General features: G+C 36.5%; 1 protein-coding gene and 1 long non-coding RNA gene across 3 annotated transcripts; both read left to right on the top strand.

Moving 5' to 3' along the window:
- Window positions 1-417: 417 nt before the first annotated feature.
- Window positions 418-18,747, top strand: slc35b3 (solute carrier family 35 member B3). 2 transcript variants are annotated; one of them, XM_082184832.1, is made up of 10 exons: window positions 418-566; window positions 4,627-4,854; window positions 4,937-5,058; window positions 9,835-9,989; window positions 14,168-14,275; window positions 14,403-14,500; window positions 14,588-14,680; window positions 17,705-17,816; window positions 17,921-17,990; window positions 18,081-18,747. In XM_082184832.1, exons 1-10 carry the CDS (start codon window positions 540-542, stop codon window positions 18,229-18,231), a joined length of 1,164 nt encoding a protein of 387 aa, XP_082040958.1. In that variant the 5' UTR covers window positions 418-539; the 3' UTR covers window positions 18,232-18,747. The 2 variants fall into 2 exon arrangements, with proteins under 2 accessions (XP_082040958.1, XP_082040959.1); XM_082184833.1 differs by lacking the exon at window positions 418-566 and adding an exon at window positions 634-1,890.
- On the top strand, window positions 7,065-8,553 carry LOC309509888. Its single transcript, XR_014210107.1, has 2 exons — window positions 7,065-7,417; window positions 7,925-8,553. It is a non-coding gene; the product is annotated as an uncharacterized lncRNA (long non-coding RNA).
- Window positions 18,748-18,966: the final 219 nt, after the last annotated feature.

Genomic DNA, 18,966 nt, shown 5'->3' with positions numbered 1-18,966 from the left:
GCCAAGCCAGTGCAGGGGCTCCTCGGGACAGGAGGCAATAGCATTCCAATCAAATTCGAGACGGATGAGAGATGGGCCTGTCCACTCTGAATTTTTATATTGTGGAAGGGGCTGGAAAGAAATAATGCCATCCGTGAGTGAATTAACCTCTCGCGGTGGATGGAAAGGCCTCTGTCATCTATAGGGGAAGCAGAGGAAATGAATGGGCGGAACAGAGGCAGGCCAGCCAAGCCAGGGGGAGGGGTAGATAGGATCAAAACCCCTCGCCAGAGATGGACCGTCCGTGGCTGTGGCTCAGCCACATGTGTTGTGGATAAGGAAGGACGAGTAGTGTAGTACGCTTCTTGAGCTTTCCGGTGATATATCTGAAGGTCTGATCAAAATCATTTTATTTTTGCATGACATTCATTCAAATACATGCAAAACAAGGATGTAAATACGGCAAAAGCACTCTCCTGTCAATCTGGACAAACAGGTTCAGCCTACTTACAGGAAAACTTTAGCAGAACGCACGTTGTGTAGCTCTATTTATATTACCAATGAAACCATCACAAGAAATAAAGCAGGTATGAAATTATTATTTGATCATGCGTTTTATTTAAGCTATACACGATTAATCTTTCATTGTCCTTTTTTCAGAGATCTACTAGAGTCATTCAGAAAAGTAGGAGACAAACGTTATGGATTTACTTGTCTTACGTCCTGATTTGCATATAGTAGCTTACTAAGCATTAAAACTGTGTGCTTCACAGGTGATTGGAAAGTAAACTATAGCCCACCTCTGGCTGTGTAGAGTGAATGTGCACCCGTGTTTTGATATACTACATTAAATTGCATCTTGATAACACAGAACTTATAATATGCTGAATATGCAGCAGAACTTGTCATTGTGGTTGGCTTTAGCATCTAGTGAATTTCCATTCATTCACCCATTCTCCAAATCGCTTGTCCATAGGGGGTAGTGAATGTCATTATCCTAAAATTCAAGCTATTTCACTTTTATGTTCATATAAATTTTACAACTTTTGTGACAAGTTCGGCCTCGAGTTCCTCCACTCTGATCTCACGGGAAACGTACGAATGAGATGAATTTATACGAATTTGCCAAAACGTTATGTTATTATTATGCTTATCTGCAGTTACAGTTCAACAACAGGTGGAAAATAGTCCTCTCCAATGATATAATAAAAAATAAATAAAAAAAGCAAATAAAAAAAATTAATTAGACAATGCAATTTATCATTTATCACAAAACAAAAACAGATTCATTACAAATATCACATCTTTTTCATTCTTTATTTATTCATTATAATGTTCTCTGACTCTGACCTTAAAGTTGAATGCAATCTGTCACTGACACGTGTGTGTTCAGTGACGTGTGTCATGAGGTCAAAGGTAACCGGAAGCTGTTGGCTGCTGCCGGGAGACAGAACAACACATAAAACCCTCCAGAAACCTCGTATTATGTGCACGTTGACATATGTCTTTATGGATAAAGGGCTTGTTTTGTATTCCGTTTGACTGGACGAATGAGAAGATGTCTGTATTATCTTAAGACGAGCGGTTAAAAACTGACTTTAAACCCGGAAGTGGAGCAAATTAGTAGGTGTTAGCCTAGCCGCTAACACTCTTTATCTCTTCCAAATCCCATATGAGGGAGCGATTTTGTCTTAAACCACTGATCTCACACTCATTCTGCCAATTGAAGTCACAGATTGAGCTTGTCATGCGTGTCAGTGGCGAGACACGTCGTTTATCGGGCTGTGAGCTGGGTGAGATCATGTGAGTTCAGTGTGAAACACAGTTCCAGCTGTCAGATACTCATCCCTCTCATCCGATCAATGTGATTGTGATTAAACTGATCACTTTGATCATCTCTGGGTCATTCGGGTAAGATTTGGTCATCTTTTTCTCATAATTCAGTATGAATATGCTTAGTTTAGTATGCAGTGAATGCACATGCATGATCAGTTACCAGTAACTTACCATGGTAGCTTTGCTTTTGTTTATGTGCATAAAATACTTTAATATGAAAAGTGTTTTTCACTGTAAGACACTGAACCATACAAAATTATAGCTTGTTAAAGGCACAATATGTAAGATTTTTGGATTTAAATATCCAAAAACCACTGTTATATATTTTGTTGACTTCTGTATGTGCATTATCCCAAATGTTTCCAACAATGTTTAAATCCAAAGCAATTAACAGTTTTAACCAGTGTAACGGCCTGTCATTACATCACTTGTCAATGACATCGTATCCGCACTACCCTCGATTTCCGAGAAACACCAAAGGTCCTTTACTATATTATGTGTTTTATTAGACAGGTGAGCAACTGTTTGGAATATTTATCGAAAGAACAAATCATTGTTATAAAGTGCAACACGGTTTGTATCATTGCTTGAATCTCTTGTTTTCTTGATTTACCTCACAATTTTAATTCGTCAAATAAAGTGACCAGTAACGTTAATACAACTTTAATACATTAGCTCATCGATGAACATGATTGAGTCCCTTCGGATTATTTTCAGTTGGCTGTGGAGGTGAAAACAACAACTCCCTTGATTCAACGCTCATTCATGGTGTCATCAAGCCACGACTTCGTTATTGTTTTGAATAAGCTCTTATGGCGAAACTTACATACTGTGCCTTTTATTATAGTTTCCAACATAATATCATACTTACTGTACTACCTTGAACTAGGGCTGGGCGATAAAACGATAACGATATGTATCGCGATAGACACGTAATCAATATCAATAAAAAATGCGTTCGATAAAACGTTCGATAATTATTTATTTATTTTTTTCGTTGGAAGAAACCAGCAAAGCAAGTTTGATTGCATGAACAAAGGCACTCACTCTCTAGTAACTAGATAAAACAGAAAAAGTCAGCTCGCCTGACTTAAAGTCTGACCGTAGTCAGACCAATGTCGTCTGCAGATTATGCAAGACCGTCGTCAGTTTCTCTGTTATTCGCGTGCTTATGCGCTGTTCTAGCGTGTGCGTTTCTCAGCGCATACATGTGAAGCTCACATGCACTAAAAGCCTGTCTACCAGCGCCTGAATACTAAGTTATCTTTCGAGTCTTATTTTGCTAATACTGTTATACACACAAGGTTTACATAAACTAGTCGGATATGTCTAAAGTGAAAGCAAACTTGAGAAAATTGAGAGAAAATCTGCTTGTCAAATGCGTGTATAATAGACGCGTCGCGCGCAGCTCTTAAAGAGACAGTAGTAATAGTAAACACGCTGCCGTTTGTCCTTAAAGGGATAGTTCACCCAAAAATAAAAATGATCTCATTATTTACGCACTCTAATGTTGTTCCAAACCTGTATTAATTGCCTTCTAATATTTTCTAATATTAATATTTTGAAGAATGTGGGTATCCAAACAGTAGCTGGTCCCCATTGACTTCCATAGGAGAAAAATATACTATGGAAGTCACTGGGGTACATCAACTGTTTGGTTACCCACATTCTTCCAAATAACTTTTATTTTCAACAGAAGAAAGAAACTTATTCGAGTTTAAAACAACGTGAGAGAGTAAATTATGAAAATTAGAATTTTTAGGAGAACTATCCCTTTAATGTTAATAAAACAACAAAATGTAAAGAGAAAATCACTCACTGCTCTTGACTAATAACTTTATTAATAGCTTTAATAAGTATCAATGTATAATTTATAGAAAATAGAAAGAAATAGATTTATATAATTTATAGAAAGAAATCGTAATATTATATTTTTGCCATATCGCCCACCCCTTTATAAAGCATTTCTTACGTATTCTTTAATTTTGCACCTTAATGTTAAGAGATAATTGTTAAGTGTTCATTGTGATTTTAGACTTTTGAGTTTTCCATGGTCGTGTTGACATTTCTGCCTTTTTAACTGATGGGATTATAATCAGAGGTAGGTTAAGTTTAAAATAAAAAATCTTTAAATGTAATATATTTGTCTCCTGGACTGGTCCTTATTTTAAATATGTTATAAAAAAATTCAATAATTATCGATATCGACCGATATGAAACACTTATATCGTGATACAGTTTTCAGCCATATCGCCCAGCCCTACCTTGAACCTACTGTTATTGCATTGGTACTGTGATAACTTGGTGACAACCACCATTGTTAGAGAGAGAGAGAGAGAGAGAGAGAGAGAGAGAGAGAAAATAAACTAAACTAAAATATATATATCTTTTTTTATTCTTATGGCCTCATTTTTTATTACATTTTTTTACGTCCAGTGACATCTATTGTATGATGACTTGTTTTTCACTGCGAGGGCGGGACTTCCTGTCACTGACTTAAGTATGGTGTACACTACAGTTTCCCAGCCCCCGCTGTCCCGGACAACAATGCTTTACCAATTCATTAAAAAAATGAATCACTGTCTGGCCAACCATGGAGACAAAGTTTAGGGTTAATTTTTCCCGACAGTACTACAGTATAGCGTGAGTGTATATTAGAATCATTTGTTATTTGCTTTTGGGATCTTAAGGAGCATTTGGACCTGGCAACTGTGACATCAAACGTCAGACTTAACGACCGGATATTGATCTTTAGACAGTAAAGGTAAGATATGTAATTTCAGATTGTGGATAAATTGTTTTGATTTTCAGGAGCCTGCAGACAACATGAGTGGCAAATTTGGCCTTGTGAATTACAGCTCGAGGAAGCACATCTCCATATCCGTGCCCTCGTCCACAGAGGTCATGTCACCTCATATTAAATCAGTGGAGGAGCTCAGAGTGCTGGGCATCAACCTGACAGGCTTCAACACACCAACACAGTTCTTCATCTGTGTGGCCGGCGTCTTCCTCTTTTACCTCATCTACGGCTACCTGCAGGTGACAGTCCATCAGTGATCTTTGATTTGTGCCTTTGTATATTTGTGCCATTACTGATTCTTGTGAGTCTCTGTGCTTTCAGGAGCTGATATTCTCAGTGGAAGGATTTAAGCCATTTGGCTGGTATCTGACTTTAGTGCAGTTTGGATTTTACTCCTTATTTGGCTTGGTGGAGTTGCAGCTCACTCAGGATAAGAGAAGGAGGTATTTTTTGTGTATGTTAAAATTAGACCTGTCGATAGATTAAAAAACTAGTTTCTGTAATTAATTGTGATTAATTGCACCTAACATTAAAATGTATCAAAATATTTTCATGTTCAGTCTCCAAATTATCATCATAAAGACAGTATTTAAAATATTTGATATAATTGTACGCATTTGTTTAATTGCATCTTTTTGCAAAGTACGTTGAATAAAGGCAGAGAAACCCCATAAGTTAAGAAAACCCTCAGTTATAATAGAAGTGAACGGTTAAGAAAGTGTTTTCTTAAACGGCTGCAGTAACTGATACTGATACCTCTAATAAGTGATTATTATTTAAAAAAAAAATTTATTCAGGTAGAGCTGCACGATTAAACGTTAAAAGATCGCAATCTCGATTCAAACATTCACACAATCTTATTCCTAACAAAGAATATACTTGTTTGTTCACAGTTTGAACGTTCTTGTTTCCATTTGTTTAATTTCAAGATCTGAGGTGAATTATCCATTGTTGCTTTTACAGCTACAAATCTGGGAGCACTAAATGATATTCAGAGTAGGGATCGACCGATATGGATTTTTTAGTGCCGATGCCGATACCGATTTTTTTTCATCAGCCTTAGCCGATGACCAATACGGGCTGCCGATTTTCTTGGGCCGATATTTGGAGCCGATACTGCTTTTGCTCACTCAATTTACATCATAAAAATGACACAATGATGATAACAAATGTTACAAGTCTCAATTTAAAATAAGGAACATTTATTGAATTATTATTTTTTCCATTTAATCATTTATTCAAGAAGACTCAAGAGATTCATTAAAAAACGGTGAATCATCCATTAATTAAACAGGTATTTATGAATGAGACTGAATTAATTCGTTTTAAACGTGTTTGAATTAATGATTCAATTTTTTTTAATATAAATAGACTGGAACATGTTATTCTGTGTAGTTGTCTGATATATGTAATTGTGATCACCATTTTAAACAAAACAAAAACGATTTTAAACCAAATAGACTCTCAGTTTATTATGAATTAGGGACTGTTCACATATCGCGTCTAAAAACGTGTGGTAAGCACAGCCGCGACGCTTTCTCCTTTCTACAAGCGCTTGCACTCTGTCTGTCTGTCGTTGCTATGCAACTATGAACTGCACTCTACTCATGATGACGAGGAAGTAAGGATTAATTTATTTCAAGCCCTTTACGACTAACGTCACATATATTTATGGAGATGAAAAATAAAAACCTGCCCTGTCCAGCTTTGATCAGCTGTTCGGCCGAGCTTTCGATGTTGTCATGGAAAGGTCAGTTGTTTTTTTGTCCCATAACGTGCGTGCGCTTGCGGCATTCTGAAAAGTTTAAATGTTTTCAACTTTTCATCTCACCACGGCATATGAGCGCCGGGACAAACGAGCGCGCTGCATCGCATGCGTGTCGCAACCGCGTCGATTCTTTTACCTCAGGGAGTGTTCTGACTGAGTTCGACCACCTCGCTGAATAAAACTCCCACAAATATCACGGAATCCCGAACCAACGTCGGCATTATTTAATCCTATGACCAGTGTTTGTAACAGCTGCCGTATGCATATGGATAGCCTCAAACGTAGCTATTTGCAGCTCCCTAAATACAATGACAAGCATATATTCGGCATTCGCGTTTTCCATTTGGACCCTCAAACTTGCTTAGCTATAGTTGCAAACACACATATAGAGCAACGTGTTTCCACTTTCAAAGTGTATGGCAATATTTCAGCTAAGTCAAACAGTTAAAAGATGCTTTGAAAGTTTAAAACTTGCCGTTGTTTTGAAGAGGCTTCCAGAACTCAGCTAGTGTGGGAGGGGCAGAGCATGGGCTGCACCTGCAGCGTCTCCAGCAACACAAAGCTGCCTGCGGACGCCTGTCTGTAAATAATGCCGGGAAAAAACTATCGGCGAACGCAGCAGCCCGCAAATATCGGCCCGATATATCGGCTGACCGATATATCGGTCGATCACTAATTCAGAGTCACATTGCATGCTTTTAACATTAAATAAAGCACATAAACAGTACCTGAGATTATCATTGCCACACTTTATGTTTGTTGTTCCAGCCGTGACGTCGCAGAAAAATAGAACCATTTCTAAAATAGAATCGTCTCGTGTCGCTGTCACGGCTGGTTAGGACAAAAACTCTGATTAACATTGAAAAGATATCTTTTATCGCGCGTCGCGTGTAGTTAGGACACGGTGTTATGCCTATTTAAACTATTCATTAATACTAATTCATATTATTATTCATATTATATTATTCATAATACTTGATTATAATGACAACAAAACAGTCGTTTTTTATAATCGCTCACGTCCGGTGTAGACGGTGTCATTCAGAATTACAGCCAGTCTAATATTTTCCCTTTCGTACACCCCATGCTGTGAAAGAGCATTTACGTTGGAGCCAAAATCAACTTGGCAAAAAGAAAATGTCGTCCTTCTGAGCAGCATCTCCTAGTGTGCCTCGCAGAGCTCTTCCACACTAATGCACATCGACATACTTGAAAGCCTCTTCCAGGTGCAGCAGAATACAGAATACCAGAACACAGCCCTCTCAAAACACACACAGACACACACACAAAGACACACACACATACTGGTAGGGCACGATTAATCGAAATAAAACCGATATCACGATATGGCTAATTGTGATTATCAGTCGCAAAGGCTGTGATTTAATTAAATGTTTTTGCAGCATCTCAGCCCGGCTCGGTTCATAGTAAATACTGCTCCTCATGAACTCATCTCTGCGTCTGCTCTGAGTTTGGGGTCTTTAATGTGCATTTGGGAACGCAACATGCACCAACCATCTTTCCATTCAAGAAATGAGAAGCACTTATCATCAAAAGAGAACCTTTAGGGCCGTCTTGCGGTTTTCTATCAAAATAAAAGTTTGGTGATTTAAAGTTTGAAAATAAAAATAAAGACAACCATAAATATTACTATTGTAATCTTACAGTTGCAATGTAAAATTATTATAAAACATTTATTGAATACTGTATATTGACTAGTACAATAAATACTATATTTTAATAAAATAGTAATTCATTTTTTGTTTAATAATTCTCATTTTATTTTATAATTATAATAATAATAATAGCTATTATTATTATTATTGCTATTATGGCCATAATGATTTAACATATTGGCCATATTTTACAGGCGTACAAACAAGCACAGCAAGTCTAAATCGCAAATGCCATTTTTATCAGAATTCTTTTTCTCCAAATCGTACAGCCCTACATACTGTCTTAACAAACCTTAACATACATCTGACCCTAATCACATGATTTATTTAGAAAAGGTTTCTATTTTTCTGCGATGTTGCGGCTGAAACAAAAAAAACACAAAGTGTGGCAATGACATTCCAATTCCGATTCCAAATAATTAAATAGACTGCAGCAATTTAGTTTGAACCTCTAGTAAATTACATGATATTTTGCTTGGTTGTTTATTCAGAATCGTAAAAAAAAAAAAAAGATTTAAAATGTTTCCAGAATTGTACACCTCTAATTTCTGATGATAAAATTTGTAATTATAGGCATAAAAAATCACAGTATAATTGTAAACGTCAAGTTATGAGAATTTATTAACAATTACAGAACATTAAAAATATTATTCCAGTTTTTTATTGACATTAAATTACAACAGTATTTACATAAACCATAACAAATGTCACATTTAGCTGTACATTCTTATGTTTAGAAAAAGTTTTGTAAATTGCGTTAATTATTATTTAATTATTATTTATAAACGCATACATTTATACATATTTTTTTTATAGCTCTAGTTAAAGGGATACTTCACAGATTAGCATTAAGCTTTGTATCAATAGAAACCCAGAAGTATTTTCGAATGACCATGCTTCCCTCCCTCATGTCCCCCTGAGACGAGAGATTTCTGTATTGTGTGTCTGGAAAAAAAACTTTTAACGTAAAAAACGTCATTTTGTGTCATAGGAGGCTTTTTTGGCCAGAGGCGAAAGACTACAGCCAGTAGGAGGAGCTAGTTCCGCATGTTTTCAACCCGCCCATGGGGGGTGGGATCTCACGATAAAACGGCGTCTTTTCAGTTTCGAGTCAACTAGTAGCCTAGTTGTATCATTTCTTCCGATACTGCCCTCTGTAACCGGTAGGTGTGGCTTGGGAGTGGCCTCGTAGGGCAGCGAAGCAAGTGCATTCTGGGAGTTGTTGTCTTTCATCCACATGAGCCAAAAATAAATTTTCTGGCTTTTCTCAGTCTAGAAGGCACCAACTTCTAAAATAATTTCACATTTCTACTACAAAAATTACCCAATTTAAATACACATTCATCTTTCCAGCTGTGAAATATCCCTTTAAAACTAAATTCCCAAACAAACTTTTACCATATTCATAATTGTTCTGTGGTTCCATGAATAGTATTTTTTTCTCTAGTAGCCCTAATAACCTTGTACACCTGTAACCTGCTTCACATTTCCTCAAAGCAATGCCAACAGAAACTTACTTTCTAGAGGTTTTGTGTTTTGTTGGATCATTGTGTTAAACCTGCCTTTAAAAGGCCAATTATTACACTCAAAGTTAGTTTGTTGATTTTTAGGGACACAGTGTGAATATGACAGTTGATTCCAGGCATTTAATGGGTTAGTGTGAACAATCCTTAAGAAAACATGCTTCACGGTGTTTAAGACACAGGCAAACTAAACACAAAAACATAATGGTTTTAATGTAATGCTGCTTCTTTTTTTTTCTTCTTTTTTTTCAGGATACCATACAAAACTTACATGATCATCGCATTATTAACAGTTGGGACCATGGGCCTATCCAACACTTCTTTAGGATACTTGAACTATCCCACACAAGTCATCTTTAAGTGCTGCAAGCTCATTCCTGTCATGATCGGAGGAGTTTTTATACAAGGTACATTAGATGCTAGATTTATTTTTAAATTCACACACACACACTTCCATTTAATGTTTGGGATCTTTTCTTATTTTTGTTAAATAAATTAGTTCTTTTATTCAGCTAGGGGAAATGTAATTTATCAAATGACATTTAATTATTTATTTTTTTTACATGTATTTTACATCTTAAATAATTTATGTTCTTTAGAACTTGTATATTTTTTTCATGATTCTCTGATAAATATATATCACGGTTTCCACTAGGGGTGTAACATGATATCGCGATATAAAAATGCGACAATATGTGTCGTTGATGTAAACGTTATGATTCGCGAATAGAGTAAGTTTTATCCAAGACTTGGCTGTATTCATATATTATTTTATTATTCACCCAAACATTTAAATTCTGTCATCATGTACAAACCCTTATGTCGTTTCAAAACTATAACATTTTTGTTCATCAAACACGAATGAAGATATTTGTATGAAACCTGAGAAATTTCTGTCCATTCCCCTAAAACTTAAAAGATCCAAAAAAGGTCACAAAAGCATTGCAAAAATAATAAATCTAGCGGTTTAATCCAAGCATGCCTAAGCAGCACTCCTTGATTTGAAAGCATAATTTAACTCACCATATCACGTTTTTAGTTTTGGTAGTTTGATGATTCAAAGCATTTTAGATCGTTACTCTTATCATGTTAGTGCATTAATAGAGCGAGAGAGAGGCAACAAAGTGAGCACCGGAAGAGTCTGTGTGCGCACGGCTTATCTGTGTAAAAGAGATACAACGAATGCCTGTATTAAAAGCGTGAGTGTACTGCGTTAGAAAAATGAAAGTTTACAGAGTTTCAGTAACAGTATTACATTAAACTACTATATTTAATGTGGAATATAATGTATGGGCAATTCCATGCAAAGGTCATCTTTACCATGAAAAAATAAAGTTTTAACCAAAAGAACAAAACCCTTTTTAAGTTGTCCATGTAGGTCTGTAATATACTGTATTAATGTGCTTTAACAAAATTATTAAGACAATTGCCTTGTTTATCCACCAGATATGAGGTGAGCAACAATGCTTAAATTACATTTTCAACCAGCCATATTTCATGCTTTCAAAAAAAGGTATCAAAGATCCCCCTTTTTAAACTTTATTTTAACAGAAAGCATTTTGCAGAAAGATGGAGGCATGCCTGAGAAATAAATATACTAATTTGGTCATAACAGCACTGCCTGTTGAATTCATAAGGGCTATAATAAAGAGGTCTTGACGCTTCAGTGCACTGTCACGTCCATAACGTTTTAAAGGTTTAGTTTATTTAATATGACAATTATAAATGCAAATAACTTGAAACTTTATTTACAAAGCTAAATTATGTTTATGCTTATTAGGATCGACAATTCATCTCACTACTTTGCTCTGAACAACCATAATAATGCGTTACGGACGTGACCGTTACGGACGCTTCATATTAAATCATGCATATGACTATTGTGATCTGTTTCAAGACAGAAATTATTTTGGCCACTTCATTAAAGTTTTGTTTTGTAGAAAGACTTTCTTTAAAGTGAATTTCGTTTTGTATAAATTGTATCTTAATTTTAAATCAAAGTTTCATCAACCAATTGCCTGGATTTAATAAATAATATAGCAGACATAGAGGTGCAGGCGCGATCACTTGCAACACGTGAACTTGAGCGCGTCTCATAATTGAACAGAAACTCAACGTATGCCTCTCAGAAATATAGCCTATCTATAGAAAGATTGAAAGATCAAAACGAAAAGAAATAGGCAACTCTCTGATTGTGTAATCCATATGAAATGTGCTTTTTCCACCACCACGTCCCTTTAGAGGCTCGGTACGATCACGCTGACAAAATAATAATAATAATAATAGGCTAATAATATTGCGTGTCAATTATTTTGTCAAATCATTTTTATACGAAATAAAATGTGATGATTTTGACTCGCGACTGTGCATTAAAATCCATAATCTGGCCGAAAACCGTGCGATCATTTAGACACAAAAAACGTAGGCTACATGATTGCTAGTGACTCACATCTACGGACAATAATGTCCATCGGTTCACCTGACTGTGGAGGAAACCTGTGATTTGAACTCCTATATGACAAACATTAATTGTTAATGTATTTTAATCTTGACTGTCTTCCGTAATAGTCTCTGCTTTAATGTTCCGTCTGTGTGTTTATAGTAGCCTATTCACGTCCTAGTCGAGAGGCGTCCTGCAATTGTGCGAGGAACCTGATTGGTTTAGGCGCGAAACAGAATCTTCAGAATCATTTCAGACAGTCTTCTTAATGTCAAAACAGCCATTATGCGTCAACAAAAGTGCCATGATGGTTTGATTGTTGATTTTCCAAACAGATTCTATGTATTTCAGACGCGTCACATCCATAACAGGGTTTTTGTCACATCCATAACGTTGGTTTTTCCTCATAATACACTTCATGAAAATATATATATTTTAAACATTGATATTTTTATGTTCAGCTAAGACCCCTTCATCATGTGGATAGCAATATTTATACATTGGACTTAAAAGTTCACAGACTTTAAAGGAAATCGAACAGTATACCAAAAACTCTCTCATTTCCCGTCACATCCATAACGCATGCATATTTTCCTTTTTTGGGGGTGCTTAAATATATTTTAGAAAAACATATTTTGCCTGTCAATTCCCCAGATTGGGTGCTCTGAGAATATGCATTTCCAATTTAAATATTGTAAGAAGTTTTTTTTTTTTTTTTTTTTTTTTGGAGACATTTCACCTGTCATTGTGAGTTCAAATGTCACAACAAACATCCATAACGCTGGAATTGCCCGTATAATAATGCAATGGGGGAATATTTGTGGGTCCTGATAATGCAAAATGTCTGATTTTACCAGTAAAAGAGGGCCTACATTATTTATTTGTGGTCAGTGAATTAGTGCAAGCATATGCGTCTAACATAAATCTGTATTTTCAGGTTCAGAATCATGAATCATTTTTATTCTGGTGCCACCAAATTTAGCATTTTAATCAGCAGTAAATTTTTGTTAACTTGTTACCATATGTCTTTAGAAGTAATAATAACAAAAATAATATAACCCTCATCTTTATTTTGGTCTAAAGTATCGTATTGTGAGTTCAGTATTGTGAATTGTGACATGAATGCATCGTTACATCCCTAGTTTCTACAAAAAATATGAAGCAGCACATCTGTTTTCAACATTACATTTCTATTCATCACACAACGCTATTACATGACTCAGAATAATACTTGGAGTTGTACTGACAGTTTTTTTTTTTTTTTACTTTTTGTCCTTTTTTTCTAGTTTAAAAGTTGTGGTCACTATGGTAATAGTTGTGGTCACTTTCTTGTGGTATAGAAAAAAAATGATCATCTTTTGTGTTTCATTGAAGAAAGAAATCAAATGGGTTTGGAACAACACAATATGTGTGAAATAATATATCTCTTTTTTTTTTTTTGTGAACAAGTTCCTTGTTCTTTGTGCTGTTTCTTTCATTGGCCACAGTTGTTGTGGAGTTCTTTTCTAATGCAAGAATTTGACTGAAGTTTTGATATCCTGAACAAGAAAGAATGAAACCAGCTGAACAGTTCTCCCTTCTCTTTTTATGGGGATATTTTGATTTTTTTTCTTTCTCTGGCGTCGTGGACCTTGCGTCCCCTGAGGCTGGTGCGTAAGATCAGCGGGACGTTGGTTGAGGATGCGCGCGAGATGCCGACCCATCAAAGCTGGACCGAATCAAAGTGATGCATAGCAACCTGCTGCAACACCTTCACCCCCACGGCAACTACCTGTTTGAGAACACTTTTTGGCCTTTCCTGCTGCTTTCTTTCTCGCTTTTTGCATTTTCACATGTCCAACCTCAAACTCATTCTCCTCACATGCTTACTTGTGATGAGTTGAAGAGTCCAGCAGAAAGAGAAAAAAACTCATTCTCTCTATTCGACAAATCAGTTTGCCGCTGAACTTGTTCAAAGATCTTTGTAAAGCCAACCTGCAGCTAAAGTGTCAAACCTGCAGCCAGAACTCAAAGGACCCAGAAGATAAGGCCCTCAGCTTAGCCGAAGCTCAGATGCCTCTTTATGTGGCTTTTATGACATATTTGAGTTGATCTGTGTCAGAGATTCTTGGTTTGATGGAGCTTGTTGATGTTGTATGTTTTTAGGGAAACGCTACAATGTTGCGGATGTGTCTGCTGCTCTGTGCATGAGTCTTGGTCTGATCTGGTTCACACTGGCAGACAGTAAGATTGCCCCAAACTTCAATGTAACAGGTACAGGACTGCTTCTGCTTCAGTCTGTTGATTATGAGAAACAGGCTTTGTTCCAAAATTCCTGCCTAATAATAATTATTTGAAATTGAATGTCCTTTTTTTAATTGTTTTCGTTTGTTGTTTCTAGGTGTACTTCTCATATCTATGGCCCTCTGTGCGGATGCTGCTATTGGAAATGTGCAGGAAAAAGCAATGAAACTCCATAACGGGACCAACTCCGAGATGGTACAAACTATTTAAAATGATGACCATCATTGTGGTTTGTCTCTCTTGTGTCCAGGTTTATTATTCATTGTTGTCCATGTGTTGCAGGTCTTATATTCCTATTCTATTGGTTTTGTGTATATTCTGTTGGGTCTTCTGTCTGTTGGGGGGATTGGACCTGCTGTTTCCTTCTGCTCTCAGGTGGGTTTTAACACAAATATAAAAATACACATTCATTTTGAATTGAAAAATAGCGTTTTATAATTTCCCAGATGTCCATTTATTATATTATTTCGATTGTTGCACCAAAAGCACTGGAATTGAAGATTAAATGGACTATTTTTGATGATATACCTATAAGACTACTATACGTAAATGAAGTCTGTTGTGATTAGATAACTACATATGTGTAGTTCTTCACATTAGAGCTGGGTGATGTGGCCAAACATATCATATCTCTTTGTTTTTTTGGTTGAATTGCGATATACAGTTTATATCTCAGTATTTTTTATTTTTTTCTATTTGGATAAAAAATACTTCTATTTATAAAAAAATAAATAAAAAAAGCAATATGTATATTTTTATGTACAAACTACCTTGTAACCAATCAGGGGTGCGTTTCCCGAAAGCATCGTTAGCCAACTATGGTCGCAAGTTCCGTCGTTATCAGCATAGTTCAACGATTTGGTGTTTCCCGAAACCATCGTTCCAACGAACGTTCGCAAACAGCATCGCAAACTTGTGTGGTTGGAACGACAGCTCTCGAGCTGTCATTAGAAGCATAGTTTCTAGTTTACATGAGATGTAGACTGAATAAATCTTTATCTTTAGCAAAATAAGCAAGCTGACATTCAGTACAACCCGGTTATTTACCGTGTAATTTACGTCTTTTAGTTTGTCAAGAGATTTAAAGCACCGTTTTTGAAGACTGCGCATGTGCGAACGTGCTCTACTATGTAAGAACGAGCCAAATATTGAGTCTGGTAATAAAGCAAAATAACTGAGAAAAATTAGAAATGGTCTTCAGATGCCAAATAATATGACAAAATCTAGCGTTAATTCGATCTCAAACAGATTAATTAAAATAAGTTATTAGTCCACCACGTGCGAGACGTCATAAACCAACGTGGTTGAACGATACTTTGCGACATACGGTTTCGGGAAACAGTCGTGACTAGCTAGTTGATTTCTCCAACGATGCATCGGACTATAGTAGTTAAGCAGCGAGCTATATAGTTGTACGGGAAACGCACCCCAGGTCAACGTGATACTCAATGAGTGGGTTTCTGAGCTGGTGCGAGTGAGTGGAGGCGGGGCTAATTAGCATATTCACAGAACCGTGCATTCTAAATGAGGCAAGGATGTAGAGTTACATTCAAGCTATTTTAAGGAAAAAAACGGGTGATCAAAGATGAGTTTCAAAGGGATACAATTATTGACCACAGGGGGACTTTAATGTAAAGCATGTTTAGGACAAAGTGGATTATACACCTTCCCCACAGCATCTCACTCTGCATCCTCTGCATTGCCTCATTCCATATTGTTTATAAAAAAAAAAAATGGAGATATTGTGCAAACTTGATGTTCCGCCCAGCCCTTCTTCACATTACCATTCATCAGGGCAGGTCAAGTTGCTGATATTGCAAATGTGTTGATTAGTGCTGATCGATGTATCAAAATAAAATCTTATTTGTTATAAGGCTTTGTGTGATTATCAAATCACAAAGGCTGCAATTTAATTCAATATATGCACTGCATATTTCAGAGTGAAGTGCAGCACTGTGTTCTTTTACACGTGCAGCTTCATGGTGCAGTGTTTCTTCTCAGAGCAGCTTAGCTCACAGTAAATGCAGCTCCACTCAAACTCCATCCCTGCATTGGATATGGCCATTAGTTTATAGTATACATTTAGGAACTCAACGTGCACTGGCATTTCATCAGATTTCTAATGACATTATTTATAAACCTGTTGTCAACTAAGCAGAGAGACTTAAAGGTATCCCTGCAGTTTTCTGCCAAAATAATCTGCGCACCAATTTGGACGCGGCTGAAGTGTATAAATTCAGAGAAAACTCGCCAAAGGACTTTAGGTTTAAATCGACTGAAGCGAAGTACCTGATATGAGCGAAATAGCACGGCAAGGCAACGCAGTACTCGTTCCCTTATCTCTAAGGGAACCGAGGTTACGGAAGTAGCCAAGTACATTCTCTTACGAGAACGTTCTCTCGTACTGCGTTGCAAACGCTGTGGGAACCCAATTTAAAACGCCGTGCTATTCGCCTGTGACTGCTCTGAGGAGTCCAGGGAGCCCCGGGACTGTAATAGGTTATATTGTTTAAGTTTCCAATTGACTGAAGATATAAGTTATTGTTACATTATGGCTGTTAATAAACGTTTTAAATTTGACAATGTAGTGTGTGGTACATTGCGAACAAAGGTCAGATATTATTATATTGCATAAAAGTAAAAAAATGGCATAGCTTGTGCTTTCAAAAAAAAAAAAAAATTAATCGAGAATCGAATCGAACCGTGACTTTAGAATCGAAAATGTAATCGAATCGAGGATTTGGAGAATCGTGACACCCTTAATTACAATACTACAATATTTCATTTTTATCTAATACAATTCACAAAAAAAGCACATTAAAAAGTCTTCAGAGTAAAAAGTTTCTTATTAAAGATTATCATTAAAAATAAATATTTTTTATAAATAATACATATTATTTTTACTTTCTGTGCAGATGCACTCCTCTACAAAATCACCCCAATCATTCTAGAACAATTTATTCTTTCCAACTAGAGCTATTCAAGCCATCTAGTGGAAATGCCTGCATTTTTTATTTTTATTTCACAATATATTTAGCAGAAAAAGAAAATATTGCAGTGTCTGTTTAGTCCAATATCGTACAGCCATAGTGTTGATATTTAAATGTGGATGGTCATATGTTAATGAGCTTATGATTGTGATTGCTTTTCTAAATGGTGCATACCAAACAGCGACATCATTTTCATATTTACTGGTTCAGGTTTACTGATCCAAATAAAAACCATAATCACAAAGCTGCGATACAAATCTAACCATAATGTTTACATAAGCAAACAATTGACTTTCATTTCAATGGAGCAAGAGCAAGAAGTTTTACATGATATTAAGCCTTCCAAAAACTGTATTTTTTATATCTAAATGTCTTCTATCCTTAAAAAAAACCTGTTTTACTCACTCAGCATCCAATGACGACATACGGTTATGCATTCTTCTTTTCACTGACGGGATATTTCGGCATTTCATTCGTCCTGGCTCTGATAAAGCTGTTTGGAGCACTGGTTGCTGTCACAGGTCAGTTAAGCGCTCTCATATGTACGTGTGTTTGGGGTGGTCATTCAGATTTAGTGAATAAATAAAGTGAATTGATGCTCCAACTCTGTTTTTCTTTTTTTCAGTGACTACGGGAAGGAAAGCCATGACTATTGTATTGTCCTTTATGTTCTTTTCAAAACCTTTCACTTTTCAGTAAGTGGACCAGATTGGTCACGTTTAATATATGCTGAGTCTTACTTATTTCTATTTCTTTGATAATGACGTACCCTGTTTTTTTCACAGGTACCTCTGGGGTGGTTCTCTGGTGGTGTTTGGCATCTTCCTAAATGTTTACAGTAAAAACAGTGACAAAATGAAGCTTCCCTCTTTAGAAGAGCTTAGAAAACGAGTGCTCAGCGGGAGGAAGGTGCGCCTGCTGTCTCAGGACGTGTAGGAGAATTGAGCTCAAACGTTTTATTGATGGGATTCTCCAACCTCCTTCATCAGCTGATGCTCAGGTGTGGTTTGGAGTCGAATCAGCACGCATTGAGCGTGGGGACCTGTTTGAATCAAAGGAACATTAAACTAGAGCCAAAAAAGCAAAGATTTGCACTGGACAAAGGTGGAAACTGAAGCTGGAAACTGTTTCAGTAGAAGATTCCTTTTTCTCCTTTTTTTTTTTTATCAAATCATGTCCAAGTGAATGTTGGCCTAACGGAGCCAGTGACATTTTAAATGAAAACATTTCACCTGCATGTGCCATAAAATGATGGCAACAGTTGACATACCAAGTCAAGACTCAATTTTTTTGAGTAAACTGCAGTTGCACAGGTGAAAAAAAGTCAGTGATTCCGTCTGTTTAAAGGGCTGATGTTCGGAAAAGAATCAACTTATCAGCTGCCATTTTTGATAACCGTTTGTTTGTTGAAAGGGTGGCTGTTTTTACATTAAAAACAAACTGGGAAGTTGATTCAGACAGTCTGGAGTGTTTTCATGAATAATGGCGTCTCTTATCCATTGGCTCCAGCATGGAGAGTTGAAAAGCTGCCAAGCACTTTCTCAGATGTTTGGCCCTGCGATCGCCCAAGGCCTGTTTGATTAGTAATCCTGGAATAAGATAGCACCAGAAAGAAAACAAACACTGTGCACAGGGCTTGGCTTTAGACCTAATTTAGTTGAGCAGAACGTC

Source organism: Leuciscus leuciscus (genome assembly GCF_965113295.1).
Source record: "Leuciscus leuciscus genome assembly, chromosome: 11".
NCBI classification, from domain to species: domain Eukaryota; kingdom Metazoa; phylum Chordata; class Actinopteri; order Cypriniformes; family Leuciscidae; genus Leuciscus; species Leuciscus leuciscus.
Note: the sequence above shows the minus strand (reverse complement) of the source record. Positions and strands in the feature narration are given on the sequence as shown.